Below are 13623 nucleotides of genomic sequence, written 5' to 3' on the forward strand. Positions count from 1 at the left end.
TTTTGATGCTTTTCAAGAAAAAGCCACAATGTAATACTTACATATCCAGTTAAAATGAGCCAGTCAAGTTGTTCCCTTGGTTTTGCAATGAAACAAGCAAATCAATCTTTTCCATGTTCTGGTTGGTGTTTAGAGAGGATGCCAGGGGAGAATTCTCTGGCATTTGCTGAGAAAGAATTGTTGTCACAGGTGACTGGCTCTCATTTTGTGGTTGGCCTGGTTGACTTATGGCCATCAACTGATCTGGCAATGTAGCTGGTCCAGAGGTTAAAAGCTGACTACAGTCTGCAGAGACATTGAAAACAGAAGCTACCTGATTAGTTAAAATTCATGAGAAGATCATTTATTAATTGCTGGGGGAAACTCATTAATGTGTTTCCGCAGTTTATTACTGAAAGTGAGGTACCTAATGGTCCAAGGGAAAAGTTTATAAAATATAGACACTGAAATTCATTTTAGGTTTCCCTCTGAGTGGTATAATTATACAATTTGCTTTTTTATTATCAAATCCTATATAATTTTCTTATTGCGAAAACATTAAAAGTGGCTGTCTACCTCCTTAAGAGCTACTTAATTTTAAATTAGTTGAAATATTATCCATATTGTTGCTACATTTTTCTTCAAATTTACTGCTTCAACTGGCAAACAAATGGATCTATATATATTAGTGCATCTAACCCTTCCAATGTTTGTCAAGTGTGCAAAATTATCAACATTTCAAATGTGGAAACCCAGTCCCATAAATGTCAAATAACGTGTCCAATATCTCATACTATGTAAGCAGCAATAGTCTAACTAGAATCTGTGTTCTTAATACTACCTTATTTTGTTTCCTTTTAATAACAATAGCAACCTGACCATTTCAATTAAGTCACAAGAAATTAGAAAGAGTTTCTTACTATTTTGAATGCCAAATAAGAACATTCCCGAAGTCTGCTGAGATGAGCCAGGAGAATTTTGTAGTTGGTTCATTGTGCCTCCTGTGGTGTTGTGAAATAAAGGAGCCTGTGGCTGAGGTGAAGAAGTGGCTCCTTGGATTCCCGGCAAGTTGTTCTGAGAGGAATACAGAGGAGATTGCTGCATGTCCTGTTGGTTTATACTGGTTTGCAATGCAGACATGGATGCTGGAGACAGAAAGAGTGTTACTTGTTGTTCTTGGGAATTTGGTGATCCTTGTACCAACTGAATCTGAGGAGAGCTGTGGAACAAGGAAGTCTGTGGGGATTCAGACTGGCTGGGTCCTGGGTTTTGAAGAGAAGAAACTGGGGGCTGATTTTGGAATTGCATTGGCTGCTGTTCTTGACTCATTGGAGCCATGTTGCTTTGTTGGTGAAAAATTGCCTGGTTCTGTTGTTCCTGGCTGGCCAGCGGATTTTGATTAGGGCTGAATATCATGTTCGGTGGTGGCTGCTTTTGAGATGCCATTGCAGCCATAGTATTTTGATTGCTAAACAACATGCTTTGCTGCTGTTGCTGCTGCTGCTGCTGCTGTTGTGCTTGCTGCTGCTGCTGTTGCTGCTGCTCCTGGGATGGAGAGTTACTCTGCATAGCCACCATTGAATGCTGTGACTGGAAAATTGCTCCTTGTTGGTTTTGAGGCATTGCATTAGGTGGAAGAGAGCCCAAGGATACTTGTGGCTGAAATAAACCTTGTTGGGAAGATTGCGTCTGTTCCTGTGAAAGCATAGGATTCTGGATGTGTGTTATTGCAGTCTGCTGTTGGAAAGCAGCTTGTTGTTCAGTGTTTGATGCTGACTGAAGAGGAGAAATGGAGTTCTGTGCTGCAAAAAATGAAATCTGTTCTTCTTGGGCTACTGTGTTAGCTTGAAGATTATTCATAGGACTTTGGGAAAGAAATATGTTCGGTGACTGCTGGTCCTGAGGAACTGAAGAGCTCTGTAACACAGTGATGGTGCTTTGAGAGTGAAACATTGAAGACTGCATTTGTTCAGACGAATTTGTAGAAGTCTGACTATGGACAATGGGGTTTGGACTGTGAAAAATAGAGCCTTGAGTTTCCTGGGAAAGGTTCTGAGCATCGGCAATAGGATTCTGAGTATGAAAAAGTTGAGCCTGTGAATGAGAAGACTGCTGTAAAAAATTCCCAGATTGAAGTGACATCATCTCACTACTCTGCTGGAATAAACCATTATTTTGTTGCTGGGTACCACTATTCTGAACACTCATCATACTTTTTGTAGATGAAAAAAGGTTAACTTGAGACGGACTGTCTCCATTATGTTGCATTTGGACCATGGTTTGAAAGACACTGCTCTGAATCTGTTTTCCTTGTGCTCCAGTTTCTTCTCCATCTCCCGAACTTGATGTCTGAAACATAGAGGTGCCAGCGGTAGCAACTTGCTGTGTTGTGGTTGTAGAAGTTTCATTTCCAGAAACTGCAGGAGGAGAAGAAAACAATTCACACTGCATCTGCATGTCCTCACTGGAAGACAATGCACTCATCATATGAGAAGGCTGTTGGTAAACAGGTGATTGCTGAAGGTTTCCATTTGCTGAGGCAGTTGAAGGAAATAGCTCTGACTGGATCTGGGCAGCTGCCTGGCAGATACTCTGTTGCATCTCCATCACCATTGCAGCGGAGGATTCCATCACTTGCTGTTGCTGTTGCTGCTGTTGTTGGCTTGATAATGCGTTTTCAGACTGTGGATGAACACTTTCAGCTCGTCCAGGTATTAAATTATCTGGCCTGGTATGGACTGTTGGCTCCGTTGAGGAGAATATTGCAGGGCTTACGCTATTTTGAATTTGACTGACTTGTTGAAAAATGTCTGCACTAAGCTGTTCTTGAACATTCTCATTACCATCTGGAGCGGAAAATAAAACTGAAGATAATTGTTGTTGTGCCTCTAAAACTTGTTGGACCAAGTCAACACTTCCACTGTTGGCACTAGCACTACTGCCTGCAAAATTTCCTGCTTGTAACTGCTGAATAGTATTCTGTAGCTGACTCACACTATTTGGTGACGGAAAAATATTTGGTGAAATCTGCTGCTGTAAAGTCTGTGCTTGTTCTTGTAGTGGTGGCTGTTGTTGTGGTGGTGCCTCAGTCAGTTGTGACAAATTAACCACTGTACCATCCGACTGTAACACTTCTCTAGATTGAGTTTCTCTTGTCTGAAACTGTGTAGCCTGCTGCAGTAAGGCTTCACTGTTGGGCAGCTGACTAGAGGCAGAAACTGTTGGAAAAGTACCGGCCTGTGAGATGTCCTGTGTTTGGATAGTTGTCAGGGTTTCTGGGTTGTATGCCTTAGCCTGGATCTGCTGCTGCTTTTCATTTTCAGACGACAAATGGGAAGATGATGGAGATGAAAAGGACCCATTCCCTGCTATATTAGAGATATTTTCTAAAGTTTGCTGAGTTGATCCAACTGTCTTAGTAGTCTAAAAAATAAAAATTCCCAAGTAATATTTAATATACGAAACTCATCAGGAGATATATACATTCAAGATTGCTTTATCTATTTGAAAGGCAGAGTGAGAAAAAGAGAAAGAATGACAGTGCATTCACCAGCTCATTCTGCAAATACCTGCAATATCTAAGGCTGGGCTAGGCCAAACCAGGAGCCTAGAACTCCATCTGGGTTTCCCACATGGAAGGCAAGAACCCAAGTGTTTGGGCCATCATCTGTTGGCTTCCAGCAACGTTAGCAGGAAGCTGGACTGCAGTAGAGAAGCTGGGACTTGAACCAGCACTATAATTTGGGATATGGATGTCTCAAGCAATGGCTTAACTACTGTGTCACAAATGCTTCCCCAGGACATATTTTTAAAAGTCTGATACACAAAGTCAATTAAGGAGGTCATGAAATAATTAGCTATTCATATAATAGTAATTCAATATTTAGCTCAGACAAAATCATGGTAAAAAGAATACATTTTCATGATATCCATAAGGTTCTTGAATAGATTTTAAAGTAACTTATAAGTAAGTTATATTCAGTAAAAGCATTATAATATACATATTAAATAGAAGCATTACTGAGAGAAAAACAAGAGAAAATGAGAGGGAGAATTATGAGGAGAGACTTAGAAAGACAAACAAAGTGATAACATTTTCATTTATATTATTTAGGCTGTAAAGTCTAGCTAACATACTAATTCCTTTTTTCTTTAAGTCAAAATGTATACTGACAGTCCCTCTGCTAATGTATAAAGCATTTACTGAGAAGTGAAATTCATTAAGTACATCCAAAGCAAAACAAATGTGAAATAGGAAAAACACAATACAGCAATTTTTATATATAAGGTAAAGTTCTGTGGTACCAGTCAATATAACTCACCTTAAAAATAGGAGAAGATCTTTTTTCTGCTGTTATTTCCATTGGAGTAACATCTTCACTTTTAATCATAGTGCTTGATATCAGTGGAGTGATCAGAGCATTAGGAAGAATATTTACCTTATCCAAGTTACATCCAGTAGTTTTCATTGCTACACATAAAAAATACAGAAAACTTTAAAATCACAAACATAATCAACTGTTTAATAATATATTAACCCTAAATTATGATCTGAATGTATTTTGGATGCTATGATGAGACACGAAATGGAATATCAAGGTGTACTGGTCTTTTTTTGTAGTGTACCGACTGGCCCTGAGGATTGCTGTAGACTTAAGTGATTCCATTATCAAGCTGCATCTTCAAAGATCCGTTCAAATGCCTTGTATTATACTACCATAACATGATCACAGTCTTTTGGGGAGCATTGCAAATGTCTGTGAAAAGTGAAATTAAAGCATAAGCTTATTCTTAGTTCAAAAATGTTTGAAATCCATATACACAGTGTCTTCAGATTTCAAAGTGTTTTTTTTTTTGCATAAAATACTTATTTAAGCTATATCTATGGATCTTTTGAAACCCTCTATTATAAGCTACAGCTTGGAAATCACCAAGGAGTTAGAGCTACTCAATTATAACGATTACACTTTTCTCTCTAAGATATACTTATTTTTATTGGAAAGGAAGATGTACAGAGGAGAAGAGGCAGAGAAGAACATCTTCCGTCTGATGATCCACTCCCCAAGTGACTGCAAATATTACTGAGTAATATTTCATGGGATAGAAATACCATATTTAATCATTTACCGATTAAAGGACATCTTGCTCCCGTTACTGTATGAATAAGGTAGATTATCCATTTTACCAACCAAATTCATAAGTCTCAAAACAATCTAAACACAAAACCCTATCTTGGGCTTAAATCACTACCTCCAACATCATCACCCCCTTCAAGTCCTGAGCCCAAGACTTCTGATCTGATCTAGCTCCCTGCTAAAGCACTGGAAAAGCACAGAAAACAGCCCAAGTGCTTCAGCCAATGCCACTCACATTGGAGAACCCGATGAAGCTCCAAGCCCAAGATTTTAGTTTAGCCCAGCCTGAGCCTCTGTGGAAATGAACCAGTGGAGTAACATTTCTTTCAATCTTTTTCATTCCCCATGCTATAGTTCTTTCAAACAAATAAGTAGTTTTTAAAAAACGTTTTCAGGGCCCGGACTGATAGCCTAATGGCTAAAGTCCTCGCCTTGCATGTGCTGGGATTCCAAATTGGCATCACTTTGTGTCCGAGCTGCTGCACTTACCTTCTAGCTCCTTGCCTGTGGCCTGGGAAGACAGTAGAGGACAGCCCAAAGCCTCCGGACCCTGCACCGCGTGGGAGACCTGGAAGAAGCTCCTGGCTTCAGCTTGCCTCAGTGTCGGCCATGGCAGCTACTTTGGGAGTGAATCAGTGGATGGAAGATCTTTGTTTCTCTTCTTTCTATAAATCTACCTCTCAAATAAAATATTAATTTTTTTTTCATTTTATTGGAAAGGCAGATAAAATTTACAGAAGAGACAGAAGATCTTTCATCCAATGATTCAAACCATAATGGCCAAAATAACTGGAGCAGAGTCTATCTGAGGCCAGGAGCCAGGAGCTTCTTGTGGATGTCCCACATGAGTACTGGGTCCCAAGGCTTTGGACTGTCTTCAAATGCTTTCCCAAGGCATCTGGGCAGGCAGCTGGATGGAAAGTGGAGCAGCCAAGACACAAACTGGTGCCCATATGGGATCCAGGCATTTACCAAATAAATCTTTGAAAAGAACATGTATCTAGAAACTGATAAAGGACAGATTATAAATATCTTGACCTTCATTGATAATTAATCATGGCATTCTTCATGTAACTACCACAGCCATAATGATTTCTGTATTTATACACTAAAGCTCACAGGGTATTTTTTTAATCCTAGCTAAGTGATGCTGGCAAATTATTTAGCCTCTCTGGAGCTTTGGCTTTCTCATCTGTGAAATGAGAATCATTTAAGTTACTTACCTTAGAGAGTTTAGAGGATTAAATAGGAGAATGCTTTTAAAGAGTTTAGCATATGGCCTAGCACTTACATGTTAAATAAATGTAACCTATGGCTATCAGTTGCTTTGTGAATTTTCCTTCAAAATACCTTCAGGTAATTTATATTCTGGAAAGTGTTCATCGTCAGAGAAATCATAATGAATGGCAAGCTGTCCCAAACACATTATATTTGTGAATGCTGAATTTTAGTATTGGCAACATAAAAGAAATTTCTCTGTCCTCGATTTCATTTTATTAACCTTGAAAGCATAAATAGGTATATAAAGCATTTTAATTTATAGGAATTTAAAGATAAAAAGAAAGAATATAGGAATATGCCAGTATATAATTGGCAACTTCATATAGCAAGTCACAAAGGCAGCATAGTTATACCCTATAGTTGTATCAGAAATAAGCTAAGGGACAGTGGGTGATGGTTAAGATGTTTATATCCAATACGGGAAGGTTCAAGATTGATACCCACTTGTAGCTCCACTTGTAGCTTTCTACTAACGCAGATCCTGGGAGCCTGCAGTGATGGCTCACAGAAGTGGGTTCCAGCCACCCATGAAGGAGACCTGGGTTAAATTCCCACCCAACATAGGCATTTTGGCAGTAAACCAGCAGATGGGAGTATTATCTTTCTCTCAGGGAAAGAGGAAGGAAGAGGGAAGAGTAAACAAAAGTGGGGGGTGGAACAAAGAGGAGAAAAAAAAATTTACAAAAAAACCTAGAACCAAAGCAAAAGCAGAATTTGGGGTGGGCATTTGGCACTGCAGTTAAGATGTTCTAGTCCAAGTCCCAAATTTGTGGTAATACACACCTGGAGGTAGCAGGAAATATTTCAAGTACTTGGGTTCATGCCAGCAACATGGAAGACCTGGACTGAATTTCAGGCTACTGGCTTTGGCCTGGAGCTCTTATAGGCATCTGAGAAGTAAGCTAGTGGATGGAAAATGTCTCTGTCTCTTTCATGGCCTTTCAAACATATAAATTAAAAAAAAATTCTGTGAAGGGAACAATCTTCATACTGGGTGGTACTGTCGTCAAGATACAATTTATATTAATTGCCTCTTGATTGGTAAGAGTAAGGATGTCAAAGAATAATTAAAGAATCTAATGCAGCTTTTTAAAATGTCCATAGTTCATATTTAAATATGTTCAGTCTCAGTGTAAAATATCAACCATTTGGGGGAAGAAAGCTTTATAGACTGTATTCTACATCTTTTTACTTTATACATGCTTTAAAAGATTTTCAACATGTTTGTGTATGTTTCAAAAGATGTATTTATTTTTTATTTAAAAGGCAGAAGTCAGAGAGAAAGGAAGATAGGGTAAAATCTTCCATGTGTTGGTTCACTCTCAAATGGCTGTATCAGCCTGACCAGCAGCTGCTTCTGGGTCCCATGGACTTGGGCTAGCCTCTGCTGCTTGCCCAGACATATTAGTAGGGAGCTGGATTAAAAGTGGAGTTACATGGACTTCACCTGGCAGCCATATGGGATGTTGGTGTCATACACAGAAGATTGGCTTGCTATGTCACCATGTCACCTAGACGCCCCGCCAATTTGTGTTTCAAAAATTAAGTGTATATGAATGGAGGAAAAGACCAAATTGGAATCAAGTTTCTATTTTACAATACGGAAAACACCCTATTAAGTGTTTCATGTACATGAGAAAAAAAAATACTAAGGTTTGCTACAGAAAACATATAGGATTAACTAATTGTTTTTGAGTAGAATTAACTTCATACCTTTCATGGCCTCTTCAAAAGAGCAAGGTCTTGCTGGACTAGATATTTCTTTCTTCACATTTACATTCAAAGCACCAGCTGCTGCTATGGAAAAAAAAACAGTTAATGAAGCTATTTAAATTTATTCATCCTATCAAAATATGTATCTTACAAATCATTTAATCAGAATATTTTGTCATAAGGCATGATTAAATTATTTATGTAGCAAAATCTCTACGTGGAGGTGAGTTTTTGTCAACAGTTGATATCCTGTACAAGTCACCAATCTACAGGTGGGCAGACTTAAAGAGTAATTAAAAAAAAAAACATTTCAGTGATACTATGAGGAGACAAATACCAAATTAGCAACATTTAAAACTTATCAAATACACTGCAGCAAAAGTACTCGCTCATGGATAGATTTAACCTAGCAGTGAAGATGCCAGTTCTTTTCCCCTGATACTTCAAGAATTCTAACATGAGAATGGGAAGTGTCTAGCTTTTTGATCATATACCAAGTTATCACCCCCGAATTTCACGTACACTATCCTCAACCACATAACCACGTGGTGGCAAGAGATTGAAAGCACTGGGCAGGAGGCCATTGAAGCTGTCCAAGGACAGGATGCAGCTGGAAGTAGGATGAAAAGAGTGGCAATCTGGGAGCATCTTTCCTTATGCTGCTGTATTCCATACTGAAACTCAGCATTCTGAAATGTTAAATTAAAATTTGGCTGGGCCATTGCGATAGCTTAGTGCCTAAATTTCTTGCTTTGCATGCATGGGTACCAGTTCCTATCCCAGCTGCTCCACTTCCTATCCAGCTCCCTGCTTGTGGCCTGGGAAGGTGGTCAAGGATGGCCCAAAAGCCTTGGGCTCAGACTTGGAACTAGTGCTCATATGGGATGTAGGTGGTGAAGACTGAGGCCTAGCCTTCTATTTTTAAAGATTTATTTTTATTACAAACTCAGATATACAGAGAGGAGGAGAGACAGAGAAAGCCTTTCTGTCTGCTGATTCACTCCCCATGTGGCCACCACGGCCGGAGCTATGCCGATTTGAAACCAGGAGTCAGTACCTTCTTCCAAGACTCACACAAGAGTGCAGGGTCCCAAGGTTTTGGGTTGTCCTCAACTGCTTTCCCAGGCCACAAGCAGGGAGGTGGATGGGAAATGGGGCCGATGGGATTAGAACCAGCGCCCATATAATTTCTGGGAGCATTCAAGGTGATGATTTTTGCCACCGGGTTACAGCGCCATATCCGAGGCCTAGCCTTATAAGCCATGGCAGCATTAAGTCAGAGTATTATTTCTAAATATCACTCTTTAGTCTAAACTTTCAGGTTATAATCTTTAATTTAAAACATATACATATATATTTATTTATTATTTTATTGAAAGGCAGAATGAGAGAGGGCATGCATGGGACAAAGAGGATACCAATCAGCATCTGTTGGTTTATTCCACAAATGGTGGGGTTTGAGTCAGACCAAAGCTAGAATCCCACATTTCTATCTGTCTCTACCATGTAGGTAGCCTGGGCCCATCCTGCCTTGCTTTCCTAGGCCCATTTGCAGGAAGCTGGAAGGGAAGTTAAACAGCTGGATTATGATCTAGCACCCATGCTCACATGGGATGTCACTAACATGAGCAATGGCTTAATCCACCGCACCACAAGGCTGAAATCAATTATGATCTGTTATTTGCGACAAGTGCTGAAAGGAATTTCATTAGTTCTTTATTGTGTAATATTTGTATCAAACTGGTAGAAAACAATCAATGAGGAAAACTTCAGACATGATTGAGAAGAAAACATGACACAGATAAATCAAGAGAAAGTAATTACTAAGACTACATGTAACTCTGTCCTAGTGGTTTTCCTCACCTATTAAAGATATATTTATTTATTTTTTAAAGATTTATTTTATTATTTTTATTGGAAAGGCGGATATACAGAGAGGAGAGACAGAGAGGAAGATCTTCCGTCCAATGATTCACTCCCCAAGTGAGCGCCACGGTCGATGCTATGCCAGTCCAAAGCCAGGATCCAGGAACTTCTTCCGGGTATCCCACACGGGTGCAGGGTCCCAAAGCTCTGGGCCGTCCTCAACTGCTTTCCCAGGCCACAAGCAGGGAGCTGGATGGGAAGCGGGGCTGCCGGGATAGAACCGCACCCATATGGGATCCCGGGCGTGCAAGGTGAGGACCTTAACCACTGCGTCACCGCGCCGGGCCCAAGATATATTTATTTTTAAAAAATAACTCTCACCTTCAACAAAATTTATTCATTATAGTTTGAAAGGCAGATCCATAGAGGGAAGGAGTGTTAGAGAAGGCTTTCCATCTATTGGTTCACTCCCCAAAGGGTTGCTAAGATGGGGAGTTTGGAGCCAGGAGTATCTGCTGGATCTCCTCTATGAGTGAAGGGGCCCAAGGACTTGAGCCATGCTCTGCTTCTGTTCCACTCCACATTAAAGAGGTGTACCAGAAGTGGAGCAACCAGTTCTGGTAAATTGGCATCCAAATAAGATGCCAATACTGCAAGCAGGCGATCAGTGTGATACACTCTGTGCTGGCTCCAAAGATTCATTTATTTATTTGAGAGGCAGAGTGACAGGCAGAGGAAGAGTCATACAGAAAGCTTGTATGTGATGGCAGACTCCCCAAATGGCCATAGATGGAAGACAAAAGCCTAGAACTCAATCCAGGCCTCCCACATGGGTGGGAAGGGCCTCATGTGGTTGCTTTCACAGGGACATTAACAGGGAGCTGGACAGGAAGCAAAGCAGCCACAAGCTGACCAAGTGTTCTGATACGGGATGTTGGCACTACAGGTAGCAGTTGAACTTGTAGTACACCGGTGCATGCGAGGCGAGGATTTAGTCATTGAGCCATTATGCTGAGTTAATTCTTTGATTGTCAGAGTGTAAGACAAAAATCATTTTCTTAGGAATACAAGCAGCATTTGGTGGCTGTTTTTTTAAGAAATAATGACGGGCCCAGCGCGGTGGCACAAGTGGTTAAGTCCTCGCCTTGCACGCCCGGGATCCCATATGGGCGCCGGTTCTAATCCCGGCAGCCCCGCTTCCCTTCCAGCTCCCTGCCTGTGGCCTGGGAAAGCAGTTGAGGACGGCCCAAAGCTTTGGGACCCTGCACCCGCGTGGGAGACCCGGAAGAGGCTCCTGGCTTCGGATCGGCATAGTATCGGCCCGTTGCGGCTCACTTGGGGAGTGAATCATCGGATGGAAGATCTTCCTCTCTGTCTCTCCTCTCTGTATATCCGCCTTTCCAATAAAAAATAATAAAAATAAATCTTTAAAAAAAAAGAAATAATGACAGGTCCGGCACAATGGTTCGATTAGGTAAATCTTATCTGTAAATCAGTCTTTCCAGTACAAATAAATAAATAAAATTCATCTAAATGAGTAACTTTATCTCTTTGGTTGCTTGGTCTTTATATCCTTCCCAAACACTACAAATTCATTACTAATTTTAGTACACAATCTTTTACTTTGACATACCTGGGTCTGGAGTGTAAGTGAACGGTTGAACATCATGAGATCTTCCAGCATTGGTCACTACATATATTCCCACAGATACAGGTAAAGTTATATGTTGATCATGATATGGTGGAACTTTCACAATAAGATGATTCTAATTAAAAAAATAAATACATAAAAGCATGAGTCAGAAAAGAAGCAACACCTAAAACAATTATTAATTAAATTTACCTCCTGTTAGCTGTAAGTTTTCAAATCTGATTAGAAGAAGAAAGCACCTTAAAGATCAAGTTTATTGGTATCAAGGTATTAAGTCTGCTTTTCAAATGATGTCCAAATGCTTTACAACTGCTTACAGGGTTTGGTCACTTCATTTCATTCCTTCTCCACTCCTGGTTCTCCACACTCCAGGCAGCTGATTTCAGTCTATTCTTTTGACAAACTAAACTGAATTTCACCTCATATTGTTACACTTTTTTAAATGGATAAGATCAGAGCTCATTTTCAGGTATTATACAAATGTTACTTTCTCTCAATGAAGCCTTCCATATCATCCTCCCCATCCTCATCACATAATCTAGTTTATTTTAAACTTTAAAAATTGGTATTTCAAAACTCAACTAATACCACCTGCTGGCATGGATGTGGGGAAAAAGGTACCCTTCTTCACTGCTGGTGAGTGTGCCAGCTAGTACAATCACTATGGAAATCAGTATGCAGAGTGCTCGGACAATTGCAAATAAAACTGCCATATGACCCAGCTATCCTGTTCCTAGGATTAAAAATGTATATGAGAGAAGGGGACCTGTAATCCTATATTTACAGCAGTACAATCTACAATAGTGAAGACATGGAAACAATCCAGATGCCTAGCCAAAGAGGAGTGGCTAAAGAAACTGTGGTACATCTATTCAATGAAATATTATTCAGTCATTAAAAAAAGGATGAAATTATACCATTTGTAACTAGATGGTCCCAACTAAAGACAGTTACACTCAGTGAAATAAGTCGATCCCCAAAAGACAAATACCATATGTTCTCTTTAATATAAGGAAACCATCATGCAAATTTTAATGTATAGTGATGGACTAATGGAGACTATCATATCCAGATGTGAAGACATAATGCAACATGCATCCCTACTTCCAAACAAAAGATGGACTCCCAATGAAAAGTGTTGGGCATATCTAGACAATGGGATGATGGAGTGTTTGACATGATCTGTACCAGCAATACACATTTTTTTTTCTTTGAAAGACACAGTTATGCAGAGAAGGAGAGTCACAGAGAAATGTTATACTTGCTGGTTCACTCTTTAAATGGTCACAATGCCCAGGATTGAGCCAATCCAAAGCCAGGAACCAGGAGCTTCTTATATGTCTCCCACATGGCTACAGGGGCCCTAAGATTTGGACCATCCTCTGCTGCCTTCGGAGGCACTTTAACAAGGAGCTGAAAAGCAGCTGGGACAGGAACTAATGTTCATATTGGATATTGGTGCTGCTGATGGAGGCTCAGTCTACTACACCACATCACCAGCCCACCCCCCCCCCTTTTAAAGATCTCTTTATTTAAAAGAGTTAGAGCAAGACAGAGAAACAGAGAGAGAGAGAGAGAAAGAGAGAGAATGAGAACGAATATCTTGTATCCACTGGTTCATTTCCCAGATGACCACAAAGGACAGAACTGAGACAGGCCAAAGCCAGGAGCCAAGAGCTTCCTTCAGGTCTCCCATGTGGTTAGCAGGTTCCCAAGCATGTTGGCCACCTTCTGCTGTTCTCACCAGGCCAATTAGCAGAGAGCTGGATGGGAGGTGGGGCAGCCAAACATAAATAAGAGCCCAGATGGAATACCTTAACTTGCTGTGGTACAGCAACAACCCCAACATTGTTTATGCTATAACGGTACTTATAACCACTTGAAATTGCAGATTACTCGCTTTTTAATTGTTGGTCGATCTCCAACCACAAGAATGTAAACTCCATGAAGAGAGAGACTATTCTTTTTTCCATTCTATCTTCTGTGTTAAGCATCAAA

At 40.2% G+C, this 13623-nt stretch overlaps 1 protein-coding gene across 8 annotated transcripts in view; it reads right to left on the reverse strand.

The window, feature by feature from the left end:
• Positions 1 to 13623, reverse strand: part of NFAT5 (nuclear factor of activated T cells 5) — an 82578-nt gene that overhangs the window by 7890 nt on the left and 61065 nt on the right. For 6 of the 8 annotated variants that reach the window (XM_040982448.1, XM_040982444.1, XM_040982445.1 and 3 more), the window contains 5 exons: positions 11608 to 11740; positions 8109 to 8192; positions 4302 to 4450; positions 900 to 3402; positions 42 to 285 (listed from right to left, as the gene is read on the reverse strand). In XM_040982448.1, coding sequence (XP_040838382.1) covers positions 50 to 285; positions 900 to 3402; positions 4302 to 4450; positions 8109 to 8192; positions 11608 to 11740 — 3105 coding nt within the window. In that variant the 3' untranslated portion in view covers positions 42 to 49. The remainder of the gene's footprint in view (positions 1 to 41; positions 286 to 899; positions 3403 to 4301; positions 4451 to 8108; positions 8193 to 11607; positions 11741 to 13623) is intronic. The other 2 variants (XM_040982447.1, XM_040982449.1) reach the window with 1 other exon arrangement.

This window comes from Ochotona curzoniae, unplaced genomic scaffold (genome assembly GCF_017591425.1).
Source record: "Ochotona curzoniae isolate NIBS_2020 unplaced genomic scaffold, NIBS_Ocur_1.0 contig_3622, whole genome shotgun sequence".
In the NCBI taxonomy this organism is placed as follows: Eukaryota; Metazoa; Chordata; class Mammalia; order Lagomorpha; family Ochotonidae; genus Ochotona; species Ochotona curzoniae.